We start from the raw sequence: 13,254 nt of genomic DNA on the forward strand, positions 1-13,254 counted from the left end.
AGGGAGGGAGGAAGGGAGGAAGGGAGGGAGGAAGGGAGGGAGGAAGGAAGGGAGGAAGGAAGGAAGGGAGGGAGGAAGGGAGGGAGGAAGGGAGGGAGGAAGGGAGGAAGGGAGGAAGGGAGGGAGGAAGGGAGGAAGGGAGGAAGGAAGGAAGGAAGGGAAAAGAGGGAGGGAGGGACCCCTGACTATTCTGGTGATTGAGAAGATAGTGGTATAGCATCAGGTAAGGATTGGAAAAAAAGATTTCAACATTGGGCAGGGCTTCATTCCTCATTCACCATGCCCAGCCACTAAGACCTTTCCAGAGATAGCCAATTCTGTTATGGGCAGTTTTTGATCCTCCATAAGAGCTCAGGACACTCAGGCACTATGTGGGGGCCAGGCTCCATCCCTATCACCTGAACACTGTCCTGCTTAGTCTCTGGAAAGCCAGCTGGCCAAGGGATAGGCTACTTCCTTCTTCCTTTCATCCAGAACCACCACCCAGAACAATCCAGGCCTCTATCTTCTTGAACTCGACTTTGAAAAAGCAAAAGCCACTTAACTCTTGCAGCAAAGAAAGCCAGACTTTCACTGCCTAAAGCCAGCTCTCCCTTTTGAGGAGGAGGAAAAATTGTCTCTTTCTTTCCTGATGTGCTTACTGCCAAGGAAATAAGACCTAATTCTCAAATAGGTCATCCTGCCAAAATGTTAACAATGATTGGTTGTGGTTGAAGTTGCAGGTGATTCAGATTTTCTTCTTTACACTGTTCTGTATTTTCCAGCTTTCTACAATTACTGTGTATTCCTCTTGTACATCAGTAAAAAACACTGCAACCCCCTTTACTGCAAATAAATCCTGCTTTGAGGATTGCCTGTCCCAGAAACCTTCAGATGTTTCATCCTGGGTGAGGATTAGCTACTATGGACCCCCAAGTACCTCACCTGTGCCTTCCTCAGTCACAGCCCTTTCATTCTACATGGTCAGTGATGCCTTGTTCCTTAAATCTCCAGGGCTTAGGTCAATCATCAGCACATAGTAGGTCGATCTGTTGATTAAATTAGTAAGCCAATGAATAAGTCAGTGACTGAAGCCCCATATTACCTGCTCAACTCTAGACTTTAAAAATCTTTCTAAGTCATAAAGGAGTTCATATCTATTAGAACAAATGTGGTCCATTAAGACCAAGTTGGTTCTCCAAAAACTCAAGAATCCATGGTAAAATTTGAAAACTGGCAAACTCTCCAACATAAAAACCTAAAACTTGTCAGAAATATTTCTCAGGGTGCCTGGGGGGCTAAGTCGGTCAAGCGTCCGACTCTTAATTTAGGCTTAGGTCATGATCTTGCAGTTCATGAGATTGAGCTCCGCATGGGGCTCTGTGATGATTGCACAGAGCCTGCTTGGGATTCTCTCTCCCCCTCTCTCAAAATAAAAAAATAAACAGGAAAGAAAGAAAGAAAGAAAGAGAAAGAAAGAGAAAAAGAAAGAGGAAGGAGAGAGAAAGAAAGAAAGAAAGAAAAGATTTCTCAATTCCTGATTCAAACCCTTCCTAATCCCTAAATTAATATTTAGAAATGTACTTGCAAGTATGATAGTCTTAGGCTATAATGGATTAAAGCTAGGAAAGTTCCATTTGTCATCACCACTTGTTTAAAAATAACAGCCACCCCACAGCCAGGTAGGGGACATACTATGTCTTTTCTGGTTTGTTTCTTCTTAACGGAAAGCTGGTTGTTCAACTACAGTAGTTCAACTACTACCAATTGGGGAGGCGGGGAGGGCTGGTGAATATCCCAAATACTTAGCTCATTGCTTCACTGTGATTTTAGGGGTCCAAGAAAGGCCTCTTGTACCCAAACATTGTCCATTTCCTTAGTAACTCCTCTCCTTCCTGTGATAGGGAAACAAAAGCTTTCATTCCAAGATAAGGCTGACCCTATAAACACACATCCAAGAAAGGGACATGAGCTAACAGCCATACTAAAGTTTAAACAGCCCCTAAAGGAGAGAGAGGCCCTGCAGAAAGCGAGGAAGGGAAGTTTGGAGAACTTAACTCCATCTGGACCAGCCCCCTTTTTGCCCAGAGCTTGCTGAGCATTTAGACTGGGTACACGCTATTTAAGGTTGGAATTGTTGGTTTTGGATTTCACCTAAATAAAGTGGCTTCTGGTTTACTCTTTCCGTGCACTCTACTGTGGAGAACAAGACTAAGCAGCCTGATTAGGGACGCATAGCTGGGAACAGCACAAATGCAAAAGAAGACTTGCAAAGGGGGAAAAGTGTGCTTTTCTGTTTTAGGAAACCTGCTGACGTAGGGATTGCTTCTGTTTTTCTGCAGAAATGCTGCCTTCAGTGGACAAAATTCAGCCACAATCAAGCTAATTGAATGCACAAATGTAATATTTTTCCGGGGCACCTCCAATTTAATGCTTGATGAAATCGTGTCTTTCGCATATATTTACAAAAGCTTTTCTTCATCCAGAAATGTCTGTTAAAATTGCTTATAGATGCTGAGATAGCAAATCACTCTTCTAATGTAATGAGATAAGTCATCTCTATAAACTTTGCTTGCTCAAATGTACTCGCATAAAAGAAATCAGGCTACAGGCTTTTCTCAATAAATAGAATGAACAACTAGAACTTGATGGCTATAGCATGTTCTGCCTCATTGCTAAGGGATGTTTAAAATTGCACCCTCTCTCTCTCTCGAAGCAGAGTTTTCATTTTGGTAGTTGATGGAAAAAGGAGGTCAAATAAACTGATGTGGATAAGAAGCCAAAGCCGTTTGTCAAAACACGGGGAGACGCCTGGAGATTGGAGTCATTTAAAGACTAAAAATTGATTTAAAGGAGTTCTGTCCTCAAATCATTTTTCTTGCTAAATGTAGCCACTCTGTGAGTCAGGTTTTCCCTGTTTTAGCCATCTTTACTAATAATTTACACTACAGGAACTTCGCATGCTGGGAAGATTCATATGCAGAGCCGTTCGTGTATAGCCCAATAAAACGGATCCAAAGATCCGTTTGGAAAAATCTGTATGGCAAAATCGAGGCCTTCAGAGGTTTAGCCAGTTGTTCCCAAATAAAATTTGTCTTTAATCTGGAAGCCAACTCTGTGACAAAAGACCTAATGGGCCATCTTACACATGCCTAGGGTCACCATATAGGGCTGTCCTGTATGGCCACTCAGGTTGCGTACTGCATAATTCAAAAGGAGATACCATTCATATAGTATACGACGTGAAGGGTGCCATCTGGAGTTGTGCGGTGTGACAGCCTTGCCTAGTTCCACAACACAGGTCAGAGGGGGAAAAAGTCATCCTCTTGTTCACATAGTTCAGTAAGTTTCCATGGCTATACTACATGCATTGCCTTTAACTCCTCAAAGAATAAAACCAAAGTTCTTATTATCAACTGACAAAATGTTAAAGCCTGCCTGGTGCTCTCTTCCTTCTCTTTACAAAGTAAAATTGGGAGACTATTCAAATCTCCAGATGGTTCTTTATTTCAAGAAATGCTTTGGACAGCTTGACCGAGGACAGACTGGAATCCAGAAGAGTATGAGACCAAAGTCCAAGTGCCCTGTCAGTTTTGGATGATGTTAGACAACCATTGCTCCATACAGGGGAGAGACAGTGGGCGGTGTTTGGAACAATTCTCCCAGAGCCTTTCCGGTGCCAGTCTGCCTTTTGAATTTTCCCTCACGCCTGCTAGAGGATCCGACCAGCCAGACCAGTGGCCAGGGTGCCTGGTGGGGGCAGAAGCCTTCCCACAATCTGGCTGCACAGCCTTACCTTCTCCCACCACTTTCCCCCTTGCAGCCTGAAACACACTTTATGTTGGAAAGAAACAAAGCCCAGATACTTCTTAATATGAAACATTGCTCCTGACAGCTTCTGCCCAGCCCTACCCATTTTGAGTTCAATACCATAATTTAGGGTTAAATGTAAACATCCTGCTTCTTACGCAGTTCCTTGAACTCTGCCCCAAGCACACGGAAACGTAGATTTTAGGATTTGAACATCAATTCTAATATGCATAGATGGATACATTTGAGAAGGCACTACTTTTGCCTCACATCCTTTTTCAGAAATAGCGTCGTGGGCTTGCAGGTACATCAAGGGCCACACAAGAGCCATGCTCCACCCTGAGTTTCTACCCCAAGTTTGCCAAAGGTCAAAACGGCAAATCATTCAGGCCACAGATATATTTTGTTGGGTCAACACAGTGTCATTTGAATGGAATTTGAAGTGCTCGAAGTGGGGCAGACCTTCTTCATTTCTCCAGCACCCCCACTCCCCACATTCTGTCCGACTTGCCATTTTACCTGTTTATTGCCATTACCTGCGGTCCCCACAGACTACTGTGTCCTATGTCGGCCAGGTTCAGGAATTAGCAGGTGACACAGAATCCTCTAAGGAGGAGGAATAAATACAGCGTAAGGGTTTGGGGACAGCCATCAAGTCCCTCTGCCTCCAGCCCTATTCCCAGCTTAGGGGAAGTTCCTGGGTGAGCAAGCCGTCCACAGTGTCCTGGGCTAGCAGCCCATGGACAGCATCTTGACATTATGAGACACAATGACACACATCATGTTTACTGCAGTCCTTCCATGAAAGGGGGGCAGACCTGAAACCAGGTGGTGCCAGGAATGACCCCTGGCTGCCGGGAGGTAGGGGAGACAGAATTCTTTCTGCCCTAAGTCTTTGTGCCTATAGTACCTTTAGTGCGAATCACCTATTCGCCAATAGCAGAACCAAAAGAATCCGGTGGAGAGCTTTCTCCCTGTGTTAAACCTTCACCTTGGATTTTCAGGCAGAGCTCAAATGCTTCCTTCTCCTCTGGGTCATCTTTCCCAATCCTCCCCAAAGCAATCACTTTCTTCTCTGTGCTCTCAGTCCACTTTTGTTACACCTCCTTCCAAGAATATTGTAGCCTGACTCACTGACAGGTGAGTCCTTGAGGTTGAGACAGAACGTTATTAATTTCTGTACGTCCGAATGGCTTTAGATATATTTGCAATATTTGCTAAATAGAGCCCACCATGCCACCCCACTCGTCTTCCCAGTTTGAGGCCATCACTGATCATTTGTTTTCATGTAATTTACCTGCAGGAAGATGAGCAGATGGAAGTTTTTCCCCGTAGGTACTATTATCCCCTGGGCATGAAGAAGAGCTGCCCAGTAGAATTTTCCCTTATAATGGAAATGTTCTCTGCCTGTGCTGTCCAATACATGGGCTGCTAACCACATGTGGATACCGAGCATTTGAAATGTGGATAGTGTGACTGAGGAAGTGAATTTTTAATTGTGTTTCATTTACATAAGTTTAAATGTAAATCGCCACATCTGGATACTGGCCACCATATCAAACAGCTGAGTCCCAGAGCTTTATTCCTCTAGCGGACAGCTTTACCAGCTGAGCAATACAGCCCTGATGCATGTCTGATTTTTATTTCTTATTTTATTTGTTTTTACACGTGTTTGATTGCTAAACAATTAAGTTGAAAGCAAGGTCCACAGAGTACTTGTTTATAAAGTAAAAATTCAGTTTATTCATCTGTTTATGACACAGTACACAAGAGGCAAAGTGTTTCACATCATAGGCTTCACTTCCAACTCCTTGGAATGTTCATTTCTTTGGCTAAAGAGACTAGACATGAGAGGCAGGCAATGCTTAGGCAACTGAAATAAAGATGGGGAGGGGGCAATGCTAACGTCATCCTCGCAGGGATGAGCATTAAGGGGGCTGTTTGTTAGTCACAAGCTATTTTCTAGAACTGTTAGCTGAAAACAAAGGAACACTGCTCCTGGCGCTCATGCTGTCATGGGCTCAGTCATCCCCACCGCACAGGTACAGCAGCGCTTTCTGGTAGTCGCCCTTCGTGTCTTGCTATAAATAGCAGAGGAGAAAAAAGAAATTCAGTATCAGCAAAAAGACCCAAGGTCTGCAACAACATACAAGCAGGCTCAACGCATAGAGAACCTCCCTGAGCAGCAACAAAGACAAGACTCTGAGGGACCTGTCCAGGCACAAAGACCCAAACCATCATCAGTAGACCCTCAGGGGGTCTGAAACTAGGTGGGGGGGGGGGGGGGGGCGTCAAGTGACATGACTACTGCGAGGGCAGAGAGAATGTGAGGTAGTAGGGATTAACACAGCAAGGAACCAGACCCACAGAACCCAGCCTGCTCTTACTGCAGTGAGGTCCTGTATGCACCACCACTTTTCTCTCTGGCCTGCGTGCCTCCAGAGAAGAGAGGTACTTTCCTGCCTCACCGTGCTGTTTCCAGGATTCTTAAGGTCACGTGGGAATAAGCTAGTGAAGTGAGGAAATGATTACTAATGGGCTCATTGGTCCCTAAACTGTAAACACGTGCCCTAACAAACCTGGGTGTACCAAACCCACCTCAAAATTCATCCTTTGTAACCACGGACATGCCTTTGAAATTTGCAGGGTCTTCTGGAAAGGGGGGCTGCAATGCCTGTCTGAAGGACACGCCAGGGGGCTGATGTGTGTGCAGCCACTCCTTGCATGCAAATGCTCCGTCTCTCCAAAATAGAGAGACTGAATTGATGGGAGATGGAAGTTCTGTGTAACTAAATGTTGCCAGGCCTATCACAGAGGATTTTCAAAAAATGGAAACAGTTGACCCTTTAACAAGGCCAAAGTTAGGGGCACCAACTCTCGCCCCTGCCCCGTGCTGACAAAAATCCGCATATAACTTTTGACTCCCCGCAAAACTTAACTACTAATAATAGCCTACTGTTGACCAGAAACCATACCTGCAACATAAACATTAACGCACATTTTGTATGTCATATGTATGATATACCGTATTCTTACAATAAAGTAAGCTTTAGAAATGGAAATATTAAGAAAATCAGAAGGAAAATACATTTACAGTACTGCACTGTATTTATTGAAAAAAATCTATTGATTTTCAACCAGTGCAGTTCAAGCCTGTGCTGTTTAAGGGTCAACTGCATAAAATGCAACATTTAATTGATCTCGGGCTCTTCAGGAGGATGTCAGCAAGTCTTGCAGGATCATTGTCATGAACACCAATTATCACTGTAGAACAGCAGATGTGGGAAGTGTAAAATATTTGCCTGTCTCTATAAGATTCTAGGACAAATCGTTAATGGCACTTTCTAAATAAACCGCTGATACCTGAGGACTAGCACCTCTTCCCCAGTGAATTAGAAAACCACCATTCTGTCATAATTCTGACAGGACACCAGCCTGGGGCTCCAGGGCCTTCTAGATGGCCAGGAAGGGCCAACACGTCACCACGGGACTTACCTGGATGCAGTAGTACAGGGACTTGCCGTACTTCCTCTTGAATTCAGACCTAATTTTCAACATGTCCACTTCACTGCGAGAGACCATGATTCTAATCAGGACTTTGTCGCGAGTCCCCTTGCCCTGAAAGTCAAGCACATGTTCCAAGTTACAATTCACTGACAACATTAATCCAGTAAGTTTTCTTGCACATGGAACTCATCTGGGTTCTTGAGGCTGCCCTTTAAGAAACTGCAAAGGTAACGATGAAACTACTCCTTTAAGAAAAATGAGCATATTGGAATTTCAAACACTCCAGGATGACATCAGCACAAACCCCCACTTTGTGCATTCAATAAACGTGTACGGAGCATTAATTACTGCATGGTTCAGTTTAGTAAGTGTGAGAGTTTACATATGTAACAAACAGCTCCTGGCTCTCGGGGCTTAGAGAACACAGGCCACCACACTTTCACTGTGGCTCTGTGCCAATGTGAATGGTGTAAACAATAAAGACCACAGAATTTACTTTCAGAGTCTCAGACCAGAGGCACTGAGGAACATGTCCTATTTGACCAAAACCCTAGGAGAGATGGGAGAGGTGGTGTGGGCAAGGGATGATGCAGGAAGGAGTGGGAGGGCCAGGAAGGTGGAAAGCACAAGGGACATCTGAGGCGCAGAAAATGGGATGGGATTGTGGGAAGAGACAGTCGTGGGGCCGCCTTTAGAGTCGGACAGACCTAAGTTCAAATCTAGCTACGTTATTTCAGGCTAGTTAAAGCTTTCTGAGCTTCAGTCTCCTGATCTGTAAAGAATATGTCACAGGCCAAATGGACTTTTTGGTAATGATTTAAGATCAAGTAAGTAGCACAATGTCTCCTGCACAGTGGGTTGCTTAATAATCTCTCCCTTCCTTGCCCGTCTTTGCTCTGGGGTAATGGAAGACCATCACTGAGAAGTCTGAGCAGGAGTCAGACACGATTACCATCTGGTACTTTATTTTCTACCTGCGCACAAACACACGTTCAAGAAGGTAGGAGAGAGAGACAGAGAAGACTGACTTGTGGTTTTCTCACCTGTCCGATACAACCACAGCTGACTAGTACATTCCTGCACCCAGACGGCAGTGTCCCTTTCACCAGCCACTAGTCAAGGAGACTTATAGTTCGGGGCACAAAAGAAGAAAAGCCCACTGTGGAAACATGGACCCCTCAGCTGGCTGCCCTTACCTTCATGGAGTCGTACAGTCGGTCAGCAAAATACAGCGGCTTGTTCTGAATGCACTGGACTGTGGAGTGAAGAAAAGGGGTCAGCTACTCCTCTCCTCACCAGGGAGGAGTGAGGCCCTGACCCCGGGCCACAAATAAGATGACCTAATGTAACAGGAACAGGCTGCAAAATGGGAAACACTAAGGGAAAACCTGGGCTCCTCTGAAACTCGGCTCCATGGTGATTTTAAACCAGGGGATCTTGAGGGCTACAGGATATGTGAGTTTCCCCAACAGGGCCCCTTTTGTTGTTATTTTATTCTTCCTGGGCAACTCCTCGCTCTACCAACATAAGCGTCCCTCAGTTTCATACCTTAAATTTCCTCAGTGAAGATTATACAACTACCCAAGTCATCTAAAGGAGTCACACCTCCCAAACACACTTGAATTAACAGGATGGCCACTTGTTACTTCTGCTATGGCAGTTTACTGAAAGCTGATGTCCACTATAGATGGGAGGGGAGAGCCACATGCTCACCCAGGTTCAGGAAAGCATTTTCCAGGTCTCCTTTGACCTCCTTCTTGATGCTCTCCAGCATGTCATAAGGGCTGTAGCTCTTGTACCTGTCAAACACTAAGGAAAAACAAAAAATTATTACTAGAACAGAGCGGCTGATCAAAGCTGTCAATGATCACTCCCATGGTTATGCACCATGATAAAAATAAACAAACAAATGAGGATGATCACAGCATCTTAGAGGGTTAGGGGTTGCCGTGATGGACCAGAGCTGACCCTGCACCGGTTGACCTGGGACAGCTGTACTGAATGGCACTGTCCTGAATGGCACGGCCAGACCACATTTTTTGACCATCTTCAGCTCTGAGTGGAGCCTTCTATTTGGAAGCAACAAGTAACAGTACATAGTGCCCAGGAAAGTCCATTTACTTCAACAAATACAGCATGATAAAATGATCCTAGAGAAGAAGGGGCAGCAAGATACAGCACCAAACGTGGAAAATAGGAGAAAGAAGGATCCAAAATGGAAGGGAAGGGCCAATGGACTTGGTGATGGAAAAATGAGTGAGATTATGGGGTACAAAGTAGAGAGTGAACTTTGTTCTGGCAGACCCACACCCCAACACACATAACCAGCAGGCCTGGCCGAGAGGACCATCCCGAGGCTCTAGGACCTCCTCAGCACAGCACCCACCTTTCTGGAGGTGACACACACTCCGCTCGGTCATGATGCTGATCCACTTGGGCACGTCTGTTCCTTTCCTCTTCACTCCAGCATCATAGAGGTCCTACAAGCACAACCAACCAGGAAAGTTGACTATGTGGTCCAGAGTAAGGTCATAAAAACTGTCATGCAAAAAAACCCCAAAAACCTATACACTGAAAATGCCAAATGAGAAAGGACAGTTGCACTGAAGACACAGGCAGCAATGTAGTATTTAAGTCAAAAGTTTTTCTTTTTAAAGGGTAAAAAGTCTTAATCAAGTCTTCACTAGGCACAAAGTATGAGACTAGATTATTTGTGAGGTGGGTGCCGTACACATCGATTTCCTTGAATGCCAAAGGGAGAACCAAGAGCTTCTATTCCTACACAGAAGGACAAGCAAATGTTCATTAGTACACCCAGCCCTCATTCCTTTGGTACTTTGGATGGCAAATAAGCTAATGGTTGTCTGCTGAAGACAGTTACAGATCAGGTACCTATACCCATGCTTCTTAGAGACTCAGAAAGTCTCATTTTTAGTTTCTGGAAAATCTAGGGGCTACAAATCATGCTAAGAATGGCAAGGAGGGAAGAAGAAAGATTCATTCAAGGTTAAGATACTCATTAAGTGACCACCCACCATCTGGGGGTTGTAAAACCTAACCTCTGTCACTTCATGTAAAAACCTTCCCTACCTCCTGCTAAAAGTGCTGTGAGAAACACACTGAATTTTAAAACTAAAATGAATTAATTTTCTCTGCAGCTCTTATAAAATGCTTTGAGATTAGCTGTTGACCCTCTGGAAAAGGCATGCAGTTCACAGTGATCTGAACCAGCTTAACAAACAGTTCTCGGTGATTCGCGACTGGAACCATCGAAAGTGCTATTCAACCAGACAAGAAGGGTCTCTGCCGCCCTCCCCTTCTCCCTCACCACAAAGGACAATAAGCCTTCCTATCCCTGGCTGTGCCTCCACCATTTTCTTCCACTCTGCTATGTTGTTTATGTAGCAAGTGCACACCAGTGCACACAGCCTTAGCACACTCTGCAGAATCTGGTACTTTCATACAAGCAAAGCCTGAACAAGCATATGTGACTCAGGTATTGATCCTACAATTCATACCAGCATCAAGAGGGAATATCTTAAGATAACTACTGTTCCCAGAGAGTGAAAATGAAGCCCACAAATTTGACTTTCCTCCCTTCCAAAAGTGGTGCCTACTTCCCTTTGCACTAACTATAGGCTACACATAGTGACCCACTTCTAACGAAGGGTATGACAGAAGTGACACTGTGTGACTCCTGACATTAGGTGATAATAAGCATTTGGCTTCCTCCTTGCTTTCTCTCTTGGATCACTCACTTTGGGGAAAACCAGCTGCCAGGTTGTGAGGATACTCGAGCAAGCCCTTAGAGAGGCCCATGTGGAGAAATAGTAAGGCCTCCTTTCAACAGTCCTATAGACGGGTGACCTTGAAAGGAGATCCTCGTGATGCTGTCAGGCCCTCAGATGATGCAGCCCTGGCCCACATTTTGGCCCCACCCTCATGAGAAGTCCTGAGCCAGAACCACCCAGCTGAGCCCCTCCCCAATTCCTGTCCCAAAGAAACTGAGAGATGTAACTTAGGGCTACCACTAGGTTTGAAGGTAAACTGTTACACAGGATCGATAATTACTAAGTAGACTACCTAGAGATTTGCTGGAAAACAGAAACTCAAACCGAGAAGCTCGCTTACCCGAGCATCCTGGTCAATCAGTTCATAATCAATGACGGAGCCATCCTCTGCTCTTCTACCCTACGGAAGAAAACAAAATTAAGAACATCAAATACGTTCCTTTGTATATTTTAAAGTTGAAAATGGTATCTTCTCCCCAACTCTTGTAAGCCGTTATTTAATTTACTGAGCAAACACACACTTAAAAGTTTTTCTTCACTTGGGATGCCTGGGTGGCTCAGGTCATGATCTCACAGTTCATGGGTTCAAGCCCCACATCAGGATCTGTGCTGACAGCTCAGAGCCTGGAGCCTGCTCTGGATTCTGTGTCTCCCTCTCTCTCTCTGCCCCTCACCCGCTTGTGCTCTCTCTTTCTCAAAAATAGACAAACAAACAAATATTAAAAAAATTTTTTTTCTTCATTTTGAAGTCTAGACAAGACTAAGGATTGGTACAACTGAGGTAGTGAAGTGGGGGGAGGGGTGGGCCTCACCATCATCAACCCCCCCCTCTCCTGGGATAGACACTTTACAGAATTCCCTCTACCTCCAAAAAAAAAAAAAAAAAGCTACCAATATTTAGTTCCCTCCCTCAGTGAGCTTACAATCCTGATGGAAAAATAGCGTGGAACAAAGATAAAACAACACAGTAATCCATGGCTTAAGAAGACATGAAATGCAAAAGAAGGGAGAAATCTGACAGCATAGTCAGCAAAGTCTGTGGACAATGGGGTAGGGCTGAGGTGAACACTGAAGGATGTGTCAAATGAGGCTAGTAAAGGGGATGGGGAGAAAGGCACTCCCCGTGGGAGGAACAGCACAGGAAGAGGCTGAGCGCGGCCACAGGTCAGTGAGGTGCCACGTAGCTACAGGGGAAGGGAGGCAGGGGGGAATCCTAGGAGGATTAAATTAGGGAAGGGCAGGATATAGGGACCTTTTTATTTACTGTTTTTAATGTTTATATTTGAAAGAGAGTGAGTACAAGCAGGGATGGGGCAGAGAGACAGTGGAGACAGAGGATCAGAAGCGGGCTCTGTGCTGACAGCAGGGAAGCCGATGCGGGGCTCAAACTCACAAACCGTGAGATCACGACCTGAGCTGAGGTCTAACGCTTAACCGACTGAGCCACCCAGGTGCCCCTGGATACAGGGAACTTTTAAAGGCAGCGGAGAATCTGGATTTGATGTAGCAGAAATGCGTGTGATCAAGGGAGTGAAATAGTGAAGGCAGCCTTCAACAGATGGGTGGTTGGTGGTACACAGGGTGAGGAGTCGCCAGGGAGGGCTGTATGGAGTTGTTACAATAATGGAGATGTGAGTGGGCAGGATGCAGCATGCCAAACAATCATCTGTCATTAAGGCTCCTGGAGAAAATCATTTCTCTTCCCTCCCCCGGCACAGAGGCTTTAAATTGCACACTGGTCAGGACTCAGAGGGAAATGCCTTTCATCCACATGTCTGCGTTAACATTAACAAACAAAGACCCCCTCTCCAGGCAAAGGACTACCTGGGCAAATCCTCTCGTAAGACGTGAGAGCAGAGAGAACAAAAGAAAAAACAAGAGGGTCACTTCCCATTGGGTCCTATGTGGCTATAGATAGAGGCAAAGTGACCTTCCCCAAGTCATGTGGCGAAGGCTGCCACATAATCCAGGCCAGGACTTGAGAGCTGCCTATTCCTCCTCTGGCCCCAAAGTCCACTTGACCATGCAGTTTCTCAGGATAAGAAATCCTATTATACAAAAATGACATCTCTGCAGTGACAGTGCAAACCCACTGTCAGAAATGAAGCTGGCATTTCTGATGCAGGCACAGAGGATTGACTTAATTCGCTCCCAGGTATAAAATGTG

The 13,254-nt window shown here is 45.2% G+C and overlaps 1 protein-coding gene across 1 annotated transcript in view; it reads right to left on the reverse strand.

Moving 5' to 3' along the window:
- Positions 1-5,505: 5,505 nt before the first annotated feature.
- Positions 5,506-13,254, reverse strand: part of ANXA2 (annexin A2) — a 43,556-nt gene continuing 35,807 nt past the window's right edge. The window contains exons 8-13 of the mRNA XM_049611703.1: positions 11,428-11,487; positions 9,683-9,776; positions 9,010-9,105; positions 8,493-8,551; positions 7,285-7,407; positions 5,506-5,870 (exon numbers count right to left, since the gene is read on the reverse strand). Coding sequence (XP_049467660.1) covers positions 5,811-5,870; positions 7,285-7,407; positions 8,493-8,551; positions 9,010-9,105; positions 9,683-9,776; positions 11,428-11,487 — 492 coding nt within the window. The 3' untranslated portion in view covers positions 5,506-5,810. The remainder of the gene's footprint in view (positions 5,871-7,284; positions 7,408-8,492; positions 8,552-9,009; positions 9,106-9,682; positions 9,777-11,427; positions 11,488-13,254) is intronic.

Source organism: Panthera uncia (assembly GCF_023721935.1).
Source record: "Panthera uncia isolate 11264 chromosome B3 unlocalized genomic scaffold, Puncia_PCG_1.0 HiC_scaffold_1, whole genome shotgun sequence".
Lineage (NCBI taxonomy): Eukaryota > Metazoa > Chordata > Mammalia > Carnivora > Felidae > Panthera > Panthera uncia.